The following is a 23,051-nucleotide window of genomic DNA, read 5'->3' as shown; positions in this document are numbered from 1 at the left end:
ATTGATCAAAGGAATGCAATCCTATGGAAGTTTTTCTATCCTCTTCCTATGAATCAAAGGGCTCTATAGGAAAAAATCCTTAGGAAAATGAATCCTCCAAAATTTCTTTGCTAATCCTCCATTTCAAAGGGGCCCTTAATGCTAGAATAATTCACCTAAACGGGTATAGACCCGACCCGCTATGGAACCTTATATATATATGCAGCGGAGCACGAGGAAAACACAAACACACAGCGACCACGAGACCTAGCTCGCTCTCAGCTCCGGCCAGCCACGTCCACACCGGCCGTCGTCCCTGATCGATCGGATTCCGGCGACATGGAGATCCCGCCGCCGTCAGCTGGTGGCGGAGGCGGCGGCGGCAAGCCCGACCGGAAGACGACGGAGCGCATCCGCCGCGAGCAGATGAACAAGCTCTACTCCCACCTCGACTCCCTCGTCCGCTCCGCTCCCCCCGCAGTTAATTCCATTCCTTCACATTCAAATTCAAATTCAAAATACCATCAAAGAAAATTACGGATTCTTGTAGCGAACTGATTTACGGAATATTTAAATTTGGCATCTAGTCACGAAATAGAAAAAAATTATTGTTGAATTTGGGTGTTGCGATCATGTTTAATTCTACGCCTTATAAAATAAAAGGTTGTCAGCAATTGATACCAGGGTATACACGAGATTGCGGTAAATTAGATGAGAGACAGATATATGATGTGATGTGATGTGATGTGAGCAGGGTGGGGCGGCGGCGGCGACGACGAGGCCGGACAGGTTGGGGGTGGCGGCGGAGTACATAAGGCAGACGCAGGAGAGGGTGGACATGCTGAGGGAGAAGAAGAGGGAGCTCACCGGCGGCGGCGGCGGCTCCTCGTCGTCGTCCGGCGCCGGGGCGGCCACGGCCGCCGCGCCGGAGGTGGAGGTGCAGCACCTGGGGTCCGGCCTGCACGCCATCCTCTTCACCGGCGCGCCGCCCACCGACGGCGCCTCCTTCCACCGCGCCGTCCGCGCCGTCGAGGACGCCGGCGGCCAGGTGCAGAACGCGCACTTCTCCGTCGCCGGCGCCAAGGCCGTCTACACCATCCACGCCATGGTCAGCGATCCATCTGATCTTCTTCCTACACATGCAGCTCAATTACCAACCAATATTAATTGCAATTAATTAGGGATAAATGGTTGCTAATGATCTTGCTTTTGCAGATTGGAGATGGATATGGAGGCATTGAGAGGGTGGTGCAGAGATTAAAGGAAGCAATACGGAGCAACTAATCAAGGATTCAAGGTTGCTATGCATGCATGCAATCTTCTGACGAAATTCCTACCCAGCTACAAGATGGTCATAACCTATATATATATATTTCGATTCAAAACATAATTAAATAGCCAGCCAAAATTTCACTCAAACACCTTTGAATTCAAAGCGGACCACCACTAGCAATGGAGTGCTAGTTTGTCTTCAAGCATGCAATATATGCATGAATTTAACTATAGAGCTTTGAATTAATCCTAATAACTCGTGCGTTGACTTGCTATCTGACACGGCCAAAGTCAACGCGGCGATGATCAAGCCAGCTGCTCTGTTGGTGCAGCAGCAGCTGGTATATTGTTTGGAGTGTGATATGGAGAAATGGACTAGTTCGTCGCTAGCTACAGAGTTTACACGTACACTGCACTACTGGAGTGAGAGAAAGGCAGAGATCCATTTCGATCGATGTTTGACTCTGACGCGGTAAAACATTTACGCTAGCTATGATATGATTGTATATCAAATTAATTATGTTGTCATATCATATCGCGTGTATCAGGTGTGTTAATTTGAGCATTGCACGTGGATAATAACAGCTGATTTGCATGCACTAGCTGATCTTGCTTATTTTATGGCTTGGTGTTCAATTATTATTAATTCTGCTTTAGCACCGCGTAGTGAGAATTTGAGTTGATCAGCTTTGTCGGATATGATGTTGGGTGTGTCGTTGTTCAATCTCCATGGCTATGCAGTATATGTATAATAAAACTATAAATGAATGACTATATACAGGAATATATTACATATATATAATTGTATTCAATTAACCAGAATTAGATTGTTTGAATTAGATGTCAAATAATTAATGGGAACAAAGGCGCAGTTTGGTATCATCCCTCAAAGGAATATCCCATTGTTTCGCTTACGTATAATCCAAAGAGTTTTCAAAAAAAAATGACAAGAGCAAAAAGAAATTTGACTTCTATATATAAGTTGTCAAAAAAATCAAATTTTTTTATAACTTGAGTTGTTGGATTTGAATATACATATTTGTAGAGTAATATATCACATATTAATCTATTTTGTTAAAACTTTTTTTGATTTTTTTATAACAATTTTGATGGTATGAGAAAAGTAAGGGGACATCTCTCTTGAGTGATGAAAGTGAAGTGCATGAGTTTTCCTGATCATTGCATATACAAATTCCACAAATGTTTCATTTTTTTTCATAATTGAACAGACCCATTTTCTGTTAATGATCTTAACGAAGGAGAAATTTTAAGTATTATGGAAATGTATTTATTGTTGTATATTTAATGTAAAACTCATGTGTTCCATATAGGACCTTAAGGGGAAATATATGGTGGAAATTAAAACACAACTTGAGCGAAAAACTTGAGAACTTTTTTATAAAATTATTGTAATTTAAAAAAAACTCATATAGGCATAATGTACTAGGAGTCTAGGAGAAAATACAAATTAAGGCCAACTGATTGAAGGAACTAACTAGGAAGATGCCATTTATATATCTAATTATCCAGCAACCAAAGTGTGTACTACATGTGACGAAAGTGGTTTGTTCTCTTAGAGGCATCAGCACAAAGACGACAATTCAACTCTTACGACTACCTGTCAAATCCACTCGTTAAAGAAAGAAAGTAAAAAACAGAGCCGTTTTCAGAGAGTTTCAGTTGATGAGACATTGAGACTGTATAATCTTCGCAAGCATCTGGTGAACTCGTGCAACAACCTTAATCAACAATAGGACGATCCTGGTCCATCGGAAACACCAAACAAGGATCTTTGAGAATTTGGGAAAGATCAGCATTCTCTGTTTTTGTACACTTCGATTCTGTTAACCGTTTTCTACTAGATAAAAAGGGAATTATATTGATACTCATAATAAGTAGTACATTCTTGAGAAATTATTTTGTTCTACATAGAAAAGTAACTAACTTAGCATGCCAAACATGAGAGTTTTAACCGAATCCTTTGCGGCCCGGTACGAGAAACCCTGCAATGACTTTTCTGCAAACGCAATTATATTAACCAGTACTCCCTCCGTACTCGTAAAGAAAGTTGTTTTAGACAGTGACACGGTCTCCAAAATACAACTTTGACTTCTTATTTCTATAAAAATATTTATTGAAAAGTGATATATGTATACTTTTATGAAAGTATTTTTCAAGGCAAATCTATTCATATAATTTTTATATTTCCAAGGTTTGACTTAAACAAACGACTTCCTTTATGAGTATGAATGAAGTATGCATGCATGGTTTCGCCTTTTCTTTAGTTTCCTCATTGATTTTTGTTTTCTTAACTACTACTACTTTTGTATTCATATTTATTCCCGCTGTTTTAAATAATACTAGGAGCCACTCCCTTTGCTTTTACTTAAAAAAGTCTGCACGAGCATGAATCGAAACAGTTTCTACCAAATTCCCAGCTAGAATATTCTGCATCCAAAATTGATTGTATGCATGTAGTAAGTCTGAAGAAAGCTTAATATAATGTACCCCTGTCGGTTTACATGCATGTTTTTGCCGGCTTGTACTTAAACGAACGCATGCGTGTGTGTGTGTCTACATACATACATACATACATACATACATACATACATATATATATATATATATATATATATATATATATATATATAATTTTTTTCCTATATATATATATATATATTCTTTTTTTTAACTGTATACGCTGGTTGTTAATATGGAATTTTAACTGTTACTATATATGAAAAAACTGTTACTATTGACCAGTAAAATTCTAACTTTAACCACCAATAGATTTAAATGGTTAAACCATGATATATACGAAAGTTTCGCAAGGATGTAACATGTATAGTACTTCATTAAATGAAATTCCTCTAAGTATTTCTTTTTTCTAAAAAGATCAACTATTAAAATTTGAAGATGAATAGTATCTCGTAACAAATATTTGAAGATGAAGAGAGTATATTAATTCCCTCTTATACTCTAGAAACATAAACACTAGGCCTATTATGGTTATACCATTATAATTAGGGGCATTAATCTTGCTACCGATGTGCATGTTATGTACTCCCTTTGATTTTATTTATTTGAGGCTTAACCAATACTCCCTCCGTCCCAAAATATAACAATCTTTAGTCCTCGGGATTTGTTCAGGATTTGTCCTAGAATATAACAACTTCTCCATCAACATTCTCTTCCTAACCAATCACAACTCTCCACCATTCACTTTTCCCACCTACTTCCACTACTCATCCAATCATAACCCTCCACCACTCACTTATACATACTTTCTTAATAACCGTGTCCAACCCTAAAACTTCTTATATTCTGGGATGGAGGGAGTATCATATAAGAGAAGGAAGGAGAAAGTATATGCTAGTGATGCTAGCCATATAAGGTTGTGTTTTTTCTCCTTTCTTTCCCAACTCACCTCCTACTTTTCGCTCACACATTTTTTAAACTGCTAAACGGTATGCTTTTTTAAAATATATATATAAGTTATTTTAAAACATCATATTAATTATTTTTTAATTTTTTAAGCTAATACTTAATTAATCACATGTTAATGGGTAACATCAGTGGGTAACATCAGCTAGAAGTAGAAGGTAGCATAAGACCATCATCTTTTTCCCTTTCTACTATATTATACTTCCTCTATATTTTAATGTATGACGCTGTTGACTTTTCGTCCACTATTTGACCATTCGTCTTATTCAAAAAATTTACGTAATTATTATTTATTTTATTGTGACTTGATTCACCATCAAATGTTCTTTAAGCATGACATAAATATTTTCATATTTTCACAAAAAATTTGAATAAAACAAATAGTCAAACATTAGTCAAAAAAATCAACGGCGTCCTACATTAATTAAAATATGGAGGGAGTAGTTTTTCTAAAGTATCCTGTGAATCACACGCGCATATGTAGCTTGCATAGTTACACAACATATGCCTCCTTTAAATGCCGGAGCTACCAAAATGGGCTCATAATAGCCTGAAATTAAGTAGTCCCTTCACCGACAAAACACTAATTACTACTGTATCATCAACAACGACCTGAATTTACAGTAGGGGAAAAACAGCTTGAATATAAGCTGAAATAAGTTGAACCCATACCATCATCGCTAGTGAAGAGTTTGATTGCAGATAATTAGTTATGCTTAGTATAAAATGCAAAAATCCATCTGATCTATAACAATAGGTAAATAAATCACATCTCTAATTTATTTACCCATGCTGGTTCTTTCAGAAATAATATTTAAATACTTTGAAAGTTGCGTTGAAGACACTCGGCCCGGATATTAAGGTTCAACTTTATTTCTTTTTTCATCAATTAGTTTATGCAATTCTGCCCAATGATATTGTTACTAGTAAATTTTACAGACAGTAGCCAACACTGTGGATTTATTTATTCCATAACCCATGAGAGAGATGTGATAATATGCACACACTACTAATTCAGTACAGTGATTTAATATCACTTATATCTCATCATATCTTGGATGTCATGTAGAATACCAAGTCAATGCAAAATCTATTTTCTTTTTTTTTCACCATTAAATCTTTCACCAAATCATAAAAAATCTTATGTGGCGGCTAGCTCATTTAATCCTATGTAAAACATCTTAGGTCGAGTATTAGGACTGTGCCAACAGAAATACTATGTGCTAGCCCAGCTTTCAGGGGCCCAACAATCACCAAAGTAACTCTGCCCTTCGGAAAATTAAAGGCAGCCACTCAGACACACAGTGATATCCAGCAAATGCACGACGGATCACATGGAGTTTCAGCCCCAGGGCCAATCACATCTTGCGCAAGTACAGCCGTTGCTGGTATCTTCAACCATTCCTCTATTATCTCCTGGCCTGGTCCTGCTCAGCTGCAACTGTAACGGTTAGTTCAGTCTCATACTTCTTCCGTTTCACAATGTAAGTCATTCTAGCATTTTTTACATTTATATTGATATTAATAAATCTAGATATATATATTTGTCTAGATTCATTAACATCAATATAAATGTGGAAAATGCTAGAATGACTTACATTGTGAAATGGAGGGAGTATGTACGTATGGTTTCAGAGAGTTCGACTGTTCCAGAAGTTAAGGGCAATAGACAGTTGGATGCAGGCTACTAGTCATTACCTGGTAATTTTCTGCCTTTTTTTGTGGTCATTGTAAGTAATTCTTGACAGGAGATCACACATGCATAGCTCCATTTCATCTGCAATGTCAGACGCTGTCAAGATTAAGGAGTAGGAGTTTTGTTTATAGGAGGGACGAAAATGTGAGTGATGGATAGCATGATGAAATCGCAGGTGCGATATTGATGAATGACTGCAGCAGCATTACACTAATTGCTATATATATTTTTTATTTAAGAGCAGCAAGGTCTGTTTGTAACTAAAACAGAAAAGTTTTCAATTAAAAAAAACTAACAGCACAAGGTCTACAGCATACCAAGTAAACTAACGCTAGCTAGAAGCAGCCAGATAGATCAGAAAAACTCGAAAACTTTGCAGCACAATTCTGTAATGTAATGTGCTGATAATGTATAGCATGAAAGACTGCGGCACAAATCAGTTCCAAGAAACTTACAAGAATTAACAAGCGGAATTAGACCAAAGCATCGCTTTTTACACAAAAACAATTGTAAAATCAAATTTGGTGCTTCCACATAACAACTGGGCCAGGGAATCTTACCATACCTGTGCTTCCATTAAATTGAGAAATTCAATTTTGCCACCACAGCATGAAATCCAGCTCGAGGCATGGTTAAGTGTACTGAGTAGGTGGCAAGCACCGATCCCCATTAAATCAGCAGACTTTCGGGGAGGAAATCCATTCTGCATGGAAAGAAGACTGCCCAATATCCATGGAAGCTAAAAGTGCCATGGCCTCGCTCTAACCTACAAATTTGGACACAGATTTGAGTTAAAGAACTCACAATGGAAGCTTCATCATGTGAATTGAAAGCGAGCAGATCACCGTCATGCTGAACTAGCTGGACGAATCAAACCATTAAATGATAGACAACTACTAACAGTGTCAATGGAACTGTAGAGCATCTTTCGCATGTATATATAGGCGCACAAAGGCAATTCAGTTCATCAGCTCAAGCACCTCAACCAGTTCAGTCATCCATTCTGTCTTCTCTGCAGATACTGAGAGCCAAGATGAGTAGCAAGGTTCTTCTGATCAGTGCTGTCCTGGTGGGGCTCCTTTCTCTGAGCTCATGCAGGAGCCTGGGAGAGTTGTCTGAACAGAAGACCTACTCTTCTACTACTCAGTGTATTTTTCTATCCTCCATACCTTCTGTGCAATATGCCATTATTATATTGTATCTAACGTGGTTGATGTGGCGATGTTAAAGAACACTGCATATAGCATCTAGTTAGTAAATGCAAATACAAAATAACTAAATTATGCAGAGCAACTAAGAATGTAGTGCTAACTCACTGTTAACTCGGATGTACTATAAGGTACGGTATATCACATTTGTTTGACCATATTACAGGACAGCAAGGATATGCCATACTGTTTTTTATGTCTTTCAGAATTAACAGTTATAACAGATGTGATATTGTATATGTTACCAGATGGTGGCTCCCCAACTCCATCATATGGATCAGATGGTGGTTACAAACCAACACCAACCCCAACACCAGCTTACGGCTCTACACCAACACCATCTTATGGCACTACACCAACACCATCTTACGGCACTACACCAACACCATCTTACGGCACGACACCAAGCACCCCCAGCACACCTGATGTCCCTGAAGTTCCGACAAAGCATGATTTCTGTGGATCCTGCGAGTAAGAGCCAGTATATGAGTTCACATTATCAAATATCACAAAGAACAAAGTCTAAAATGGTTTTACTTTTTTCCTAAAATTACAGTTACTGGAAGAACCATCCAGATGTTATCATCTCAGCTATTGGGTCCCTTGGCGACATTGGCAAGACACTCGGTACTGCTTGCAGTTTGATCACTGGCAAGAAGCTAGAAAATCTTCATGATGCACTTTCAAACACTGGAACTGATGGTACTGGTGCTCTGCTCCGCGAGGGAGCAGCTGCATACCTCAACTCCATTGTGAACAAGAAATTCCCTTTTACCACCCAACAGGTTAAGGATTGCATCGTCGTGGCCATGACCTCTGATGGCGCTGCTTCTTCCCAGGCTGAGATCTTCAAGAAGGCAAATGATTATCACTACTAGTTCAAGAGGTGTTTCCTGGCTAAATTATTTGCTCCTATGTGTTTCTTCATTGATGTAATATTGCTGTTTGATAAATCCATTGTATTCTTTTGGTTTGCAATGTAATACCACCATCTAAGATATTTGATTTTTATAAATCCATCACAGATGGCACTGCAAGATTTTGCTTTGGTGACCTATAAAAGCAAGCTATAGCGTAGTCACAAGATCACACCATAACTATGAGATATTTGTGACTGCTGTAGCGCTGTCTGTTTCTTGGTTTTACACTGACAAAGAAGTGTAACAATAGCTGGGCCTAAAAGTACATGGCTGAGGAGTACCTCTGGTAGTCTGGTTCATTGATCTTGAAGAGTGAAACCTCTATCAGAAAATTCCAATATTCTGATCTTTCCTAATATACCCAACAATAATTCGGCAAAGATAAATTACATTAACAAAACCAAAAACGAAATAAGATGGCTAAAATTGAATGGAGAATGATATAGAAAATTTATGACAAAAAGAAGGGTCACTTATTGAAGGAAAAGTTACTGGTGAATTGGTGATGCTTTAGCATCAAGATGGATGATAGATAACTGACAGTAACTATGGATCTGCTTGGTTTATAGCCAATGTAAACCAACAAAAATATTGGCAAGCCAAAACATAGGTGCTACCAAAATTTTGGTAAAGTTAGGGTGTTTGGTTTATTGCCAAAATTTTGGTAGAGCACTAGAGAATGGAAGCAAAACAAACACATCCAGTATATCCATGGAGGCAATACAATAAAACAATAAAATACAAGCATATTGGCATTGATAAATCATTTAAGCAAACTTTGCAGATTGCTCAGCTAATTGTTAATTTATTGATGAAATTGAAATGTGCACTTCTGTGTAAAATAGTGCTTCAAGTAACAGAGTAAACAAGAACCTGCAAGGAGCCAAGGATTGTATTTGCAAGACAATGTTACGATTTACTTGGAAGAGACAAAGTGCCCATCAATATCTTTGTGATGATTAACTGAACATGGTACCCAATGGAGTTATATTCAACAGGAACGTGAGATACTTCCTTAACAAGATAACTGCAAAATCCTATATTTTCAGTATAGACACTATTGCACTAGAATATTTTGTTAGAGAACACAAAAATGCTTTGCATGTCTTTGCTTTGTGACTGGGTATGAAAACATTTGCTCTGCATGGACCAATTGTTCGGCATCTTTATCATTTTTCTGTGGATTGAAGTATTCCTCTGTTACAAGATACAATGGTAATAAAACGCCTGTTACATCAACAACAACAATGGAAGAATGGAACGTAATCGTATTAGAAACTACAAGTGGGCATTGTGAACGGTAAACTGCGAGAAGAAGCCTTACGAGGTTTTCCTCCATCTTCCCATCTCTCTTGAATCAATGATTGTGCATTCCATTCCTCAAAATCAGAAGCATCAGCTGGATCCACCATTGAATTGCTCGCTTCAAATCAGTTTCAGTAGCATTGCCACTAGAACACTTTCAGCTCTTATGATCCATATGCGACTCAAACCAGTCGAAGATTTCCCCATTCTTGAGGCTGGTAAACTCATGGTACGCATATGCAAGATTCAGCTCCTCCGTGACATGCCTCTCCAGCCGGAATTCCTCCGGCAAGATCTTCGCCTCCTCCGCCGCCTTCTTCCACGGCGTGCTCCTCCCGTCATTCTTCAGAAACCCCTTCTCATCCACGAACCCCTTCCGGCGAAGCACATCGACCAGCCCATCGGCGACGGCGAGGGTCAACCCGGGTATCCTCGCCGCCAAGAACTGGGCGCTCACGGCGAACTCGCCGCATTGGATCTCCCGCACGCTGACGCGGCTCCCTCTGAGCTTGCCCATGCTCGCCGCCACCTCCCGCGCCCTCTCGCCGTCCTTGGGCATTTGCACGAACAGCGCCGGCGGGTACCTCGCCGGGATCTCCTCCATCGTGGCGAACACGCCCTCGGCGATCATGATTGCGACGCTGCTGAACCTGACCCTCGCCGCCAGCGCGGAGAGGAAGTACCCGCCTGAAGAGGCGCCGATCCCGACGAGCGGGAGGCCGGCGAGCTGGTTGGGGTGCCTTTCCTTGACCCACCACTCGATGATGGACTCCACGGCGGCGAGCTCGCCCCCGTCCCCGGTGTCGAGGGACCAGCACTCCGCGCGGCTGGACACCGCGAGCACGGCGTACCCGCGGCGGAGCGCCTCGCGCGTGAAGCGGCGCTCCTCGGGGAGCCCCGCGCAGCGCGGGCACCCCGGCGAGGCGTCGAAGAAGTCGGTGGCGCGGATGGTGCACCCCGGGGCCACGAACACCGCGGCGCGGGGAGGCGTCGTCGGCGGCGGCAGCTGCCACAGCACCTCGTTGCCGCTCCTCCGCTCGACCCTCGCGTCGAGGCGGACGGCGGCGGCGGCGGCGGCGGAGGCAAGCTGCTCCGGGGCGGCGGGAGGAGCGCGCGGGAGGAGGAGGACGGTGGCGAGGAGGACCAGCGCGCAGCACGACGCGATCAGCGCCGCCGGCCTGCGGAGCTGCGGGATTCCGGCGAGGAAGGCGTCCATTTCGCCGGCGATTTTTGGCGGCGGCGGCGGCGGCGGCGCTAATGGAGAGAGAGATCTTAAGCTCGGATGGATTAGAGCCCGAGATTAAAAGTTGACTTTTCTCCACCTGTTGACTTCATCAGGAGGAGGAAGAACGAACGAACTCAAATGGGCCGTCATCTCCTCTACGCCTGCTTGGGCGGCCCATAATAGTTATGGCCCGTACACGACTATGGAATAAGTTCACTTTTACTCACTTAACTAGTGACGCGCAAGGGATGAGTCATGAGACCTACTCCCAAGTCCCAACTCCCAAGCCGTGGGAGGACAGTGCCGCCTCGGGCTCTAGGAGCGGTACAAGGTGCAGCTGCTGGCATAGAGTTTGTTGGGTTCAGATCCCTTAGAGTTGGCATCAACTCCACCTGGATTTTAGCAAATCTTGGCCATCGTTTTATTCCTATGGTTGAGATCCTAATTGACTCTCTTTATTGATGTAGATTTGGATGTTTCTTTTCAACTAATCTATTTCCAACATAATCAGGAAAATAAAATAAAGCTCTCAAAAAACAGAAAATAAAATAAATGTATTCTTCTTCCTCCCCCAATTAATTGACTAACATAGAAGAACTTTTTTAGAAGAGTGGTATTGTAGTCATGTAGATGATGAACATGGACAGGATCTTGCGATGGTGCAGAAACTGGGCGAGCTCACTATAAGCAAAGCCTCATACATTACACCAAGCTCCTTGATGCTGCTGTACAGCTGGTAGATAGAGCCGATGGTAGAGGACTTGTTTATACTGAAAAAGATAAGATCAGAGAATGGAGAACAAATTAAGGATATGTTGAGGTGTACTGATTTAATCTCACCGGTAGGTGACAAATAATGGCTGAGATTAGCCTAAATCTACCAGGTGGAGTTGAAGCCAACTCTAGAGAATATGGACCCGGGTTTGTTGCATCGCGTCCACCGCAAGGCAGAGCAGGTACAACACGAAAGGACGAGATCGCCGTGGAGGAACTATCTTGATGGCAGCGGCCTTTCCTCCACCCCCATCCTCTCCCTAACTTGCTACCGAGGCACTCTCCTCCCTCCCTCCCTCCAATCTGCTGCGTGAGGCCTTGTACTACCTCGCGACAGCACCCCGCGCCTCTTCACCTATTGTTTCCTTGTCGTTGGCGTCGCGTGGGGATTGGGAAGCAACTCAGCGTCAGCGACGAACTCCAACGATGACACCACCTATCCTCTCAAGCTCCGCAGTGCCGCTGACGCATCCAACCTCGGCTACATCCCCCACCTCGATCGACGGTGGAGACACGAGGCCACTGCTTTAGCTCGGAGCGAATAACGGAGAAAGCGGTTGGTTGGGCCACTGGAGCCATCGTCCAATCCCCATCCCTCCATCGCAAACGTCTGTTAATGTCAAATTTTGGTAAGGTTCTTTAGTGGATTCGGTAAAAAAAAAAGAGATCAAATAACTAATAAAAGTTTATCTAGAAGAGACTAAGTACAAAGAGAAATTATCAACATCACAGCATAGTAGTTTAGTTATATCTATTGATTAGATAAGATTTAGTAGCTTTTCTTTTATCTTTAGAAAATTTATCTAGTGTCTGATCAAGGCTTCTAAATTTTCTTTTATCTTTTAGCAGTTCGGTTCTTCCTGGCGCTTGACGAGGACGAGGCGGTGACGCCGTGATGGTTTCTCTCGATGCCGACAACCCCCTCCTGCCGTTGGCGGTCGCAGCGGCGCCTTCTGTCACCAAGGCCAAGTTTAGTTCTAAAATAATTCTTCAAACTTCTAACTTTTTCATCACATCGAAACTTTCTTACACACATAAACTTCCAACTTTTTCGTCACATCATTTCAATTTCAACCAAACTTCCAATTTTGGTGTGAACTAAACACAACCCAAATTTAAAAGAAAATCAAGTTTACTTAGCCCCGAAGAGAATTCTTAATGGTCATTGTTTCTCACAAGATGGAACGAACAAGAACACGGAGTGGACGATAATCTCCTGGTAGAGAGGGAGGAACAAATAGGTTGATAGATTCATCATGAATAAAACTTTACTGCATATGACAGCAACCAGAATAACCGGAACGGTTGCACATGCTTATAAGTTAAGCCATAAACATTCAAATGTGTGCTGCTTTCATAAACTTGAATCAATCTCAGACATCTACAGCAAATGCAATAGCATACATGTCAACATAGTACAGGTAATATCAAATGCAACATCCTGTGACAGAATAGTCAAATGCAACATCATCTGTCAAAAACATCAGTTCGCTAGGTTTTATTGGTTTATCATTCAGTCCCACACGCTCTACCTCTCTAACTCACCTTCCTTGATCTCTGTATATGGGAGTATAGTTTGACAAAGACAAGCCCACGATGATCCATCCAGTAACAGCATCAGAACATGGAGCAGGAAAAAAAGGTGAAGCAATTTAGATATTGAGCACAATAATGTTGCATTGCTTCATCCATGGTTTATTATTACTTGTTTTTGAACTGGAAGGCTTCTCACGCTTTGATTGTTAGAAACAACAACGCTAGTAGAGCTACTCCAGGAGTGTCTTCCCTATCTTCACAGAAGGACATCAGTTTCATGCTAGCATATCTGAATCGAGTTGCTCAAGATTTGGAAATATTGTCTTCAACGTGGATGAATAGTTTGGAGCTTTTGCCTGCAAAAATGAAAAGACATAGGCAATGACAATTCAATCTCAACATAGCACTGGACAATAGTAAATATACATGGAATGTACATGCATTTCTTAAAAACCAACAGAAATTATTTTGTCTAATCTGACTAGCATAACAGAGTTTATAGTACAGACTATTCAAGCTCAATAACATCCTAGCTATTATGTTTGTACTTCGATAAACAAATTGTTGGTGGTTAAATTTCAACTGTAGCACGATTACAAAGATTCGTGGGAAATCAAGGATGAATGCAAATTCAAGCAATGACGACACTCTGATGTAACTTTCCATTCAAAATAAAATAAATGGAGTTGTTTGGAAGCCACTAAATGATGAAAGGCTTTCACAGTTGATGAATCATATGTGGTTAAATTCATCAGAAGCTGGGGAGCAAATATAGTAATACGATTGTGTTATCTTGGCCCTGCGTGGAGAAGGCTCCTTGCTTATTCCCAGTTCTGTTCATCTTTCAGATTATTACCAAATTTCAATTTACAAGAACAGTTGATGACTAACTACATAAGAATTGCAGTACTTACGCAAGGATTCCGCTCAAGATATATGGTAGTCAGCTTCTCCCGTGAACTAGCCAAAGCAGATTCTATCCCATCTAGTGATGGTATTTGGTTGTCATTCAACCACAAGTCCTCCAACCTGCATGGCCAGTGAGGATGGTACCGAAAGGAGTCAGAACCAATTTTTTGGTTATGCTGTTTACTTTTTTTTTTTTTGTCTCCGAGGGTGAGAAGCAATCTGCTAAGTGTAAACAGTGTTACCTGCTTAAGGTTTCAACATCTTCGATAGCAGTTAGCTTGTTGGATGAAACATCTAAAACACGAAGGTTCTGCAAGGTAGAGAGACCCTCCATCTTTTGTATTCCATTATGACTGAGGTATAGTTCCTCTAGTGCAATACATTCCTGAATAAGAGAACAATGGACTGGTTATCAAGTAGCGCTTCACAAGAAAATCAGGGGATGCGAGAAAGTAATGTCACAGTACTTGTAACCCATTCATTGAAGTCAGTCTGTTGCTTTGCAAGCTTAATTTTTTTATTGCTTTCAAACTACATAGGTTGATTGTCTTTATTCGATTTCTTCCCAGCCATAGCTCCTGCAGATTTGCCAAGGTTTCTAGATTTTCCATCACCTGAAATTCAGTAGATAAGTAAGAATACATGTACACAATGCATCATTATACATCAAATCTGACTAACTTGACTGGCTGGTGGAACTTAAAATGCACTGCAAACTGCTTACCCTCAATCTGTTGCTACCAAGTTCAAGAATTTGTAATGCATGAAAGTGTTCGAGTTCCTCCATCTTTGCAACTTCATTCTTTGAAACATAGAGTTCCTTCAGTGTGCTGGAAACCTTGGACAGCCCCTTTAAGGAAGATATCTCATTGAAAGATACATCAAAGACCAGAAGGCCTTTGAAGATGCTGGCATCAGGAATCGTTGTAAGTTTGTTATCTCTAAAGACCAACTCCTGAAACAGGGGATGTTTTTAGATATTATTATCAAATTATTTTGACAACACATGAATTCCGCACAGTGACATTGGAGAAGTAATACCAAGTTGAAGAAAAAACTTTATGCGATTAATCACTTTGAAACCACGATAAATGTATTTAGTATAACATGTTAAGTCGTTTGTATTTTCAGGATAGATGTAATGTGGACAAGTCATACACCATTTCTAAATCATATAATTTTTTTTCATAGATGTAGTTTACTCTAGCTACCTGTACTTGTTACTGGTTGAAACAAGGAAACATGGCCGAATTGATCACCTCAATATGTATACGGTATACATATTTACCTAACCAAGTATATCTAAAGGCACAATTTATAGAGTTCTTTTCTTACAGAAATCCTCTGTGTCATGATGTAACTGCAACAAAAAAAGGTTGTTGCTTTAATAAAAGAAATAGCAGAAATGGTTTACACAAGCTTATAATTGGGTAAACAAGAGCATTATTACGATCGCACGAGCCCCAAAAGGACTGGCGCAACCACACATTCCTAAATCCCTAGATTCCCAAATAGAGAGACGGAAATCACAATCACCTGCAGCCCAGCGATGTCGGCCCAGGTGGAGAGGGGCGCGACGGCGGCGTCGTCGAGGAGGTTCTGGCGGAAGGAGAGCTTGCGGAGGCCCGGGAGGCGGCCGATGCGGGGGTCGACGGCGGCGAGGCGGTTCGCCGTGAGGTCGAGCTCCTCCAGGGTGGGCGGGATCTCCACCTCGCTCAGATCGTGCAGCTGGCAGCTCGTCAGGTCGAGGCACTGGTCCGCCTCCACCTCCATCGGCTCCGCCGCCGCCGCCGGCGCGTCCACCGGATCGCCGGACGCCATGGGGGTTTCCCCGACTTTCCAGAAGCTTCTGGAACAACGCCGCGGACTGAAGAAGGCGAGAAAGAAGCACACGCGACGCGAGAGCGAGCGAGAAAGAGAGATATTGCAAGTGGATGGGCCTAGTTTGGGCTCGAAATCGAAAGGCTAGGCCCAGTGGCCCATATCGGAATCTAATAAGAATAAGTCTACATGGCGTCCCTCAACTCATGCGCCAGTTGAAATGCACCCCCAACCGCAAAACCGGGTATAACCTATCCTCTAACTCACAAAACCGTTGCAAATTGACTCCCCCGGCAGTTTTGGAGGTGATTTCATCCTATGTGGCACTTACGTGGGGGGTTAACTTGGTTTACATCCCATGTGGCATCGACGTGTCGCTTACGTGGCACTAAAATAAAAACAAACCTAAATAAAAATAAAATTTAGGCCACGTGTCAGTTACTCAACTCCTCCCTCTTCCCTCTTTATACTCGGCGTTGATCAAGATGGAGTGAGCATCGGGGCGGTGAGAGCTCGACGGGAGCAGTAGGACGACAGGAGCGCGGAAGGGGGGCGGGAACTCGATAGAGCAGTAGGAGCAGTAGGATGGCGGGGCGGGGCTCGAGGCAGCAGAACAACGGGAACGGCGACACCTCCTCTCCTCATCGCCACCTCCACATCCGCGCCCTCGCCGCCGCCTCCTCTCCTCTCCCTCCCCGCCGCGTTGATGGCGACGTCCAGGTTGATGGCAGTGTCGACGGTGTTGGTGTCGGCAGCCAGGAGCTCGGCGGAGCGGTGGACCGGCGGGAGTAGCAAGACAGTGGGAGTAGAGAGAGAGAGAGCAGAGGTAAGGAAGCCTCGCCGCCGCCTCCCCTCCCGCGCCCCTCCGCCGGTGCCTCATCCCCGTCTTTCCCTTCACCCTCTTCTCCCTCCCTACCGCCGCCTTCCCTCCCGCGTGCCCTCCTCCGCTACCTCATCCCCGTCCTCACCTCCTCCTCTCATCCCTCCCCACGGAGTGCGGAGTAGACACGACGAGGGAGAGGTGGCTGCGCTGGGCTTCAGTGGTCGGGAGGAGAGTAGCGAAGTGGCGGGAGCGAAGCAGGGAGGTGGAGGAGACGTGGAGGTTGATGGAGGGGCGGTGATCCTCGCTGGTGTCGAAATCCACATTGTCATCGGGACAAGGGGTCAAGGTGGAGGCGGAGGACGAGGTCAGTGTTGGGAAGGAGAACAGAGGGAAGGAGGCGGCGGCGTGGGGAGCCAGCAAGGACGGGAGGGAACTAAGCCGGCGTGCGGAGTCGTCTCCTTTGCCGAGATTGACGTAGCAGCGCTTACGCGCCGTCTGCTGCAGAGAGCTCATCCGCCGGCCCTGCTGGCCTAGCCGTCGAACTCTGCCGTGCTCTGTCTCGCCGTTGCCGACGCCATCCACTGCCGTCTGCCGGAGTGCCGGTCGCTGCCATCCACCTGAGAGAGAGAAAAGGTAGCTGACACGTGGGCCCGGAATTTGTTTTTATTGTGTTTACTCACTGACATGTGGTCCCATTTATGTTTATTTTAATTTTAGTGTCACGTAAGCGCCAAAGATCAAGTCAACCCACCATATAAGTGTTACGTAGAATGAAACCGCCTCCGGAACACCCGAAGAGTCGATTTGCTATGGTTTTGAAAGTTAGGGATGAGTTATATCCGGTTATGCAGTTGAGGGATGCGATTCAACCAGTATGAGTTGAGGGAAGCAAAGCAGACTTATTCGAATCTAATAGAGTGAGGCCCAATAGGCCCAATAATAAACTGGGCTCTCCTCAAATTGGAGAGTCCATGAGAACCCTAAAACCCTCCTCTCTCTTCTCTCCCCTCTCCGGCCATGGCGTCGCGCCTCCGCTCCTTCTCCCGCCCCGCCGCCGCGTTCCTCCGCTCCGCCGCGGGACGGAGCCCGGCGGCCTCGCTGCCCCGAGCCGTCGCTCCCGTCACCAGGTAAAGCAGGCAGGGCTGAACCCCTCGCTCATTTTTTTCTTTCCCCTTCGCGGAGATTGAAATCTTGTGTGTGGTGCAGGGCGGCGTCCATGGGGCGGCTGGTGGGGCTCGCGAGGTCGCTGCAGCCGCTGCACAGCGCGGTGGCGGAGGCGCGGCTGACGTCGCGGCTCGGGGCGGAGGTGGCGCGGGCCGTGTCGCAGGGTACGCTCTGCAGCTCCTTCCCGGGAGTCTGAGTCTGATATCAAATCTAATCTTTGCATCCTGCATGTGAGTTGTGACCGCACCCGGTTGCTTTGCTTTGATGTGCCTTGTTTGTTCTAGTTCATCTTGTGCCTAGATTCGGCTGGGCTGATGTAATTGTTGTCGGAATATGCTTAGTTTTTGTCATCAATAAAATCAAATTCTTTGATCCCGAGTAACTGTTGGATATGGGATTAAATGTCTATCCCTGGGTCTGGTTTGTTGAAAGCAAAGTTCTCTCAGTGCTCCACTGCTTCTGCAAACCAAACGACATTGTAAATTGGCAACGGAATTACTATGAAATATGGTGGAAACTGACAGGGTCACACTAGATAAGAAATGCTGGGATGATAAGAACTTGTAGGAGTATTGTTCATGCTCTTTATGCTGTAATTCTGTGTCTGCAGGACATAATTGGTTTTCTGTTTGAAAGACCATTAAGGCCACCACTAGATCGATTGTACCAACACTTTGTTGGACAGTGCAGTGTATCCATCCTTAAGGCATATTGGAAATAAATACATTAACATCCCATGAATATAAGAATATTACATTGAAATGCCACTTTTTTTCCCAGAAATGGCAACTTGTTCTGAATACTCTCATTTGGTTAGTTAAGGTACTCAGTGTTCTCTATTTTCCATATGGGAAACATCAAACAAGAGAGCAAATTGTTAGGATACATAAGCATGTTATTTGATAGTCAGTTTTGCTTCTTAATAGGGTGCCTAACATCCAGTTATATATATATATATATATATATATATATATATATATATATATATATATATATATATATATATATATATATATATATATTTTCTGTTGTTGAACAGGAAATACCACATGCACAATATTCCACCGTATCCATAACTTTGGGGAAAATGTTTTGTACTTGTACTGTAGTGCTAGTCTACTGCTACTGCTACACTATGAGATCTAAAGCAGTTCTACTTCTTACTATCTCTTTCAAAATGCTTCACATTGTTGGCTGCTACTATTCAATTTTTCAACATTATTTTTATCAAGATATTTATTGAAAAAACAAGTTGTAAACTAATTTCAAATTAAGTTTCATGAAAAATGTAACGTAAAATCTTTTCATTTACCATAACTGAATAGTTTAATAAAATATTAATGCTCAAACTTTTCAGGTTATCAAATGCAAAATTTGCGGCCTTCTGTTTCCCCTTTTTTTTTTTTGGTTGGGTGGGGGGGGGGGGGGGGGGTTACACACAGAGGGCTTAATGAACATTGTGCCAAGCTAAAGGCAAGATCCAGTAGAATAATCAATAGTATTACTCTTCAGAAAAAGAATGATCAATAACATTCCCCACCAGAAAAGGAATAATCAATAGCATTGCAATGAAATCCTGCTCCAAAACATATACCGTCCATTAGAGGTGCCAAAGTCATTTAGTGAACTTTTTCTGCTCAACTGAAGTTTACAATGCATTATTCAATCTGGGAATGGAATTTATTTTGGTCTGTTGGACAGTTTGGATCCATATTGTCATTAATTGTAGCATTCACTTTTTTTTTTTTGGATTTCATGAAATTGGTTTCATACTGCCTATAATAATTTCAATACAGACGTGTCTTTTTCGACACTGTTTGTCGTGTCCTTGCCTCCTGCAAGGCATTCTAGAGTTTTGGTTCATGTCTCCAATTTTACCATGAATCCGTGATGCTTGTTTAGTTCATGCCTCCAGCAAGCCAAGCCAGAATTTGGTATTGCTAAAACTTAGAAAGCCTGTTTCGAACTATAGCTAATATTCTAGCAATTTCCTTGTCCTTGGAGTGCATTCATTTTGGCACCACCAAATTTCAAGGGTGTTATTACACTGTACCAAATGTTGGTGCCAAACAAAGCAACCACCAAGTATTGGTGTTATCAATATTTGGTTTGTTTTACAATACCAAAGCAAAGCAAACACCCCCTTCAATGATTTTATATTACGAAGTTCATCAGTGCTGAATTTTTTTTTCTGTTTTTTTGCGCCAACACATAAGCAACTTCTCCATACCTGTAATACCCCATCTTTGGTGCAGATGTATGTAGATGTTTTTGCTGCAGGACAACCTGAAACTGATGATCTCCTGGATGTCTTGCAGAGACGGGTCTCAGCGTGCCTCGATAACGAAAGACGACACTCCGGTGCTGCCGCGCGCGGCAGACTTTCTAAGCCTTTTGTTTTCCTTCAATAATCGGTTTAATTAGTGTGGACTGCTGTATTCAGGGACATCCACAAATATGATAGTATGTGCCTATGACCACATCTTACCTGGAAGCAATTGATATTTTTTGCATTTCGTTTGAGTTAAAGCGTCCACTCAACATGGTTTTCTTTTGTAAAGAATCTGGTTGAATTGGGTCAACTGCTGCCTGTTTCATCCATATCAGAGCTAAACTTTATATTAGTCTGTGTTCATACATTGTAGTTTCTGTCGTACTTTGGCATACAAATATATGTTTGATATACCTCTCTGAAAACTTCAATTGCCGCGGCTACATGAGACACCATATGGAGTTTAGTAATTCACAGGAATTGCAGATTACCAAGTGTATTAGAATCACCCGTTTACTTTATTTATCGAATTCTTGGTGGACAAGTACAATTAGATAGATTATTATTAGCTGTATATTTACATGAAGATGCGCAGCATGTAGTTGGACGATGTGGAGCCTGTTACACTCATTAAGCTCAAGCTAAAAGAGCAACAAAAGCCCATAATAAAAGTCAAAGGTATAAACATATATACATGCAATGCAACATTGCCTATATAGTTAAACCATATGAGCTGCCTATATAATGTCTTTTAACTTATAAGCACTCTTCATTGGTCAAAGCTAACATACAAGCTTAATTAGCCACCACAAAAGCATCAGCTATAGCTTGTTGTACACTTGTCCATGCAACTTCAGTTTCTTTTTTTTTTTTTTGGAAATTATGCAACTTGAACTACTTTCTACGTTTCACAAATGTAAGTCATTCTAGCATTTTCTATATTCAAATTGATATTAATGAGTCTTGATAGATATACATGTCTAGATTCATTAACATCAATATGAATGTTGGAAATGCTAGAATTAGTTACGTTTGTGAAATGGAAGAAGTAGCTATATACTACCTCCATATTTTAATATATGACGCCGTTGATTTTTTTGTCCAACGTTTGACCATTCGTCTTATTCAAAAAATTTATGTAATTATCATTTATTTTATTATGACTTGATTCGTCATCAAATGTTCTTTAAGCATGACATAAATATTTTTATATTTGTACACAAAATTGAAATAAAACGAATGGTCAAACGTTGGTCGAAAAGTCAACGGCGTCATACATTAATTAAAATATGGAGGGAGTATATAGCTAGCTAGCTGATGAGCATGCCGCCGGTGGATTTGATGGCCCCCTCTCCGTCGTCAAGTGTCTGCGGCTAGTGTTGGTCGGCTTGGGCGATCCAGGGGCGGCGGCGGCGGAGAGCTTCCTGAGGATGTGTCTCATGGCGTCGGCCTGGAAGAGCGCCGGGTGCGTCCTCCCGAAGCCGTTGAAGCGCCTGCACACGGCCATGTGCGCCGCCAGCGCCGCCTCCCGCTCGCCGCCCTTCTTCTTCCCGGCCTCCTCCGCCACCGCCTCCGCGCACAGCCCGCACACCCACCGCCCCGAGAACCGCCGCCGCACCGCCCCGGCGTACGCCGCCGTGCACTCCTCCGACATGCCGCAGCACTCGCACTCCGCCTCCTCCACCACCTGCTGCTGCTCCTCCGCCGGGATGCTCTCGCCGCCGCCGCCGCCGCCGCCGGTCGTCGTCGCCAGCAGCTCCATCTCCTTGTGGCCATGGCCGTCGCCGCCGTGCCCGAGGTGGTGGTTGCCGATGAACGTCGCCAAGAACGGCGCCACGGCGGCCACCACCGCCGACGAAGCTTCTCCATTGGGAGCCATGGACAGCTTAGCTTGCTGCTGATTTCTGTGTGTGTTGCTTAGCTTAATTACTAGCTTAGTAGCTATACACCCTACTAGCTACTACGCCATGGGAGCTAATTTATAGAGCTTTTGTGTGTAGGCAAGAAGAAGAAGAAGAAGAATCAAAGGGAGCATGGACAGTGACATGAATCAGATCAGATCTTGTGATCAAAATTGAGGAGCAGATTCGCCGGGTAAGCAGCAGCAGCAGCACGCAGGATTTGATTGTTTGATACGAGCAGAGATTAAAGTTTGTGGACAAGGTGCTCGCTGCGTGCTTATCAGCTTAACTAATTATTACGCCGTACTTATCATCAAATTAAAGCTTTGTGTGCACTATTGTGTGGTGTGGTCTCATGATTGGTGACACGAGTAGCATGCTTGCATGAGTTTATTTTAGTGTCTCACGTATGTGATGACGTACGTATACTAATCATAGTTGTAGGTGTATCTAAGTATTTTAGATAAGGTTCGAGTAGCTTGTTGCAAACCCAGTTATATGGATGACAGTATGAGGCTGGTTTGAATCTAGCTTCTTAGAAAAAAAAGGCCGAAATGTATTTCATTTATCTAAAAATGTAGAGGTTGAATTAAATTTCATTAGGGATTGTTCAGTTAATAAAAGGGTTAGAGGGGATTGATATTGCATCTCAATAGGTGTGTACAATGATTTAAATCTCCGGCTAAACCCTTTAGCGGCTATGGTTTTCATCAACTATAGCCAGCTATAGCTGCAGCTAAGCTATTTAGCGGTTTTAAAAAAAAATGACATGAATCACAGATAAATAGTACATCACTATAAC

The 23,051-nt window shown here is 42.8% G+C and overlaps 5 protein-coding genes, 1 long non-coding RNA gene and 1 pseudogene across 8 annotated transcripts; 3 read left to right on the top strand and 4 right to left on the bottom strand.

The window, feature by feature from the left end:
• The first annotated feature begins 136 nt into the window (after positions 1-136).
• LOC127764478 (transcription factor bHLH162-like) lies at positions 137-1,837 on the top strand. The gene is made up of 3 exons (XM_052289363.1): positions 137-459; positions 734-1,087; positions 1,195-1,837. The coding sequence occupies exons 1-3, from the start codon at positions 319-321 to the stop codon at positions 1,261-1,263; spliced, it is 564 nt and encodes a 187-aa protein (XP_052145323.1). The 5' UTR covers positions 137-318; the 3' UTR covers positions 1,264-1,837.
• Positions 1,838-5,708: 3,871 nt separating this feature from the next.
• Positions 5,709-7,851, bottom strand: LOC127764176 (uncharacterized). The gene is made up of 5 exons (XR_008015818.1): positions 7,708-7,851; positions 7,372-7,625; positions 6,957-7,157; positions 6,394-6,472; positions 5,709-6,130 (listed from the first exon to the last, which is right to left on the bottom strand). It is a non-coding gene; the product is annotated as an uncharacterized LOC127764176 (long non-coding RNA).
• On the top strand, positions 7,398-8,634 carry LOC127764175 (protodermal factor 1-like). The gene is made up of 3 exons (XM_052289011.1): positions 7,398-7,539; positions 7,848-8,070; positions 8,156-8,634. Exons 1-3 carry the CDS (start codon positions 7,425-7,427, stop codon positions 8,475-8,477), a joined length of 660 nt encoding a protein of 219 aa, XP_052144971.1. The 5' UTR covers positions 7,398-7,424; the 3' UTR covers positions 8,478-8,634.
• On the bottom strand, positions 7,925-11,211 carry LOC127764174 (uncharacterized). Its single transcript, XM_052289010.1, has 2 exons — positions 9,844-11,211; positions 7,925-8,064 (listed from the first exon to the last, which is right to left on the bottom strand). The coding sequence occupies exon 1, from the start codon at positions 11,038-11,040 to the stop codon at positions 9,982-9,984; it is 1,059 nt and encodes a 352-aa protein (XP_052144970.1). The 5' UTR covers positions 11,041-11,211; the 3' UTR covers positions 7,925-8,064; positions 9,844-9,981.
• A 1,934-nt stretch (positions 11,212-13,145) lies between these two features.
• Positions 13,146-16,157, bottom strand: LOC127761122 (protein phosphatase 1 regulatory inhibitor subunit PPP1R7 homolog). 2 transcript variants are annotated; one of them, XR_008015204.1, is made up of 7 exons: positions 15,805-16,157; positions 14,993-15,223; positions 14,736-14,882; positions 14,511-14,653; positions 14,274-14,388; positions 13,529-13,715; positions 13,146-13,380 (listed from the first exon to the last, which is right to left on the bottom strand). XR_008015204.1 is itself a non-coding variant. In XM_052285346.1 (6 exons), the coding sequence occupies exons 1-6, from the start codon at positions 16,087-16,089 to the stop codon at positions 13,635-13,637; spliced, it is 1,002 nt and encodes a 333-aa protein (XP_052141306.1). In that variant the 5' UTR covers positions 16,090-16,157; the 3' UTR covers positions 13,146-13,634. The 2 variants fall into 2 exon arrangements, 1 of the variants encoding a protein (XP_052141306.1); XM_052285346.1 differs by having other exon boundaries at positions 13,146-13,715.
• A 1,748-nt stretch (positions 16,158-17,905) lies between these two features.
• On the top strand, positions 17,906-20,599 carry LOC127761320 (uncharacterized). Of its 2 annotated transcripts, none has more exons than XM_052285594.1 (3): positions 17,906-18,039; positions 18,119-18,240; positions 20,395-20,599. In XM_052285594.1, the coding sequence occupies exons 1-3, from the start codon at positions 17,930-17,932 to the stop codon at positions 20,418-20,420; spliced, it is 258 nt and encodes an 85-aa protein (XP_052141554.1). In that variant the 5' UTR covers positions 17,906-17,929; the 3' UTR covers positions 20,421-20,599. The 2 variants fall into 2 exon arrangements, with proteins under 2 accessions (XP_052141554.1, XP_052141553.1); XM_052285593.1 differs by having other exon boundaries at positions 20,332-20,599.
• A 278-nt stretch (positions 20,600-20,877) lies between these two features.
• Positions 20,878-22,320, bottom strand: LOC127761319 (uncharacterized; annotated as a pseudogene).
• Positions 22,321-23,051: the final 731 nt, after the last annotated feature.

The sequence above is a fragment of the Oryza glaberrima genome, chromosome 2 (genome assembly GCF_000147395.1).
Source record: "Oryza glaberrima chromosome 2, OglaRS2, whole genome shotgun sequence".
Lineage (NCBI taxonomy): Eukaryota > Viridiplantae > Streptophyta > Magnoliopsida > Poales > Poaceae > Oryza > Oryza glaberrima.
This window is presented reverse-complemented; position numbering and strand designations above follow the sequence as displayed.

What these genes read in the sequence shown, in the direction of transcription:
- LOC127764175 (XM_052289011.1), top strand. Translation starts at nt 7,425, where the DNA reads ATGAGTAGCAAGGTTCTTCTGATCAGTGCTGTCCTGGTGGGGCTCCTT. An exon ending in CTACTCTTCTACTACTCAGT is followed by an intron (nt 7,540 to 7,847) that starts GTATTTTTCTAT and finishes ATATGTTACCAG; the next exon opens with ATGGTGGCTCCCCAACTCCA. An exon ending in GATTTCTGTGGATCCTGCGA is followed by an intron (nt 8,071 to 8,155) that starts GTAAGAGCCAGT and finishes CTAAAATTACAG; the next exon opens with TTACTGGAAGAACCATCCAG.
- LOC127764478 (XM_052289363.1), top strand. Translation starts at nt 319, where the DNA reads ATGGAGATCCCGCCGCCGTCAGCTGGTGGCGGAGGCGGCGGCGGCAAG. An exon ending in TCCGCTCCGCTCCCCCCGCA is followed by an intron (nt 460 to 733) that starts GTTAATTCCATT and finishes TGATGTGAGCAG; the next exon opens with GGTGGGGCGGCGGCGGCGAC. An exon ending in TCTACACCATCCACGCCATG is followed by an intron (nt 1,088 to 1,194) that starts GTCAGCGATCCA and finishes TTGCTTTTGCAG; the next exon opens with ATTGGAGATGGATATGGAGG.
- LOC127761122 (XM_052285346.1), bottom strand. Translation starts at nt 16,089, where the DNA reads ATGGCGTCCGGCGATCCGGTGGACGCGCCGGCGGCGGCGGCGGAGCCG. An exon ending in TTGGTAGCAACAGATTGAGG is followed by an intron (nt 14,883 to 14,992) that starts GTAAGCAGTTTG and finishes ACTGAATTTCAG; the next exon opens with GTGATGGAAAATCTAGAAAC. An exon ending in CTTCAATGAATGGGTTACAA is followed by an intron (nt 14,654 to 14,735) that starts GTACTGTGACAT and finishes TCTCTTATTCAG; the next exon opens with GAATGTATTGCACTAGAGGA.
- LOC127764174 (XM_052289010.1), bottom strand. Translation starts at nt 11,040, where the DNA reads ATGGACGCCTTCCTCGCCGGAATCCCGCAGCTCCGCAGGCCGGCGGCG.
- LOC127761320 (XM_052285593.1), top strand. Translation starts at nt 17,930, where the DNA reads ATGGCGTCGCGCCTCCGCTCCTTCTCCCGCCCCGCCGCCGCGTTCCTC. An exon ending in GCCGTCGCTCCCGTCACCAG is followed by an intron (nt 18,040 to 18,118) that starts GTAAAGCAGGCA and finishes TGTGTGGTGCAG; the next exon opens with GGCGGCGTCCATGGGGCGGC. An exon ending in GGCGCGGGCCGTGTCGCAGG is followed by an intron (nt 18,241 to 20,331) that starts GTACGCTCTGCA and finishes TCTTTGGTGCAG; the next exon opens with ATGTATGTAGATGTTTTTGC.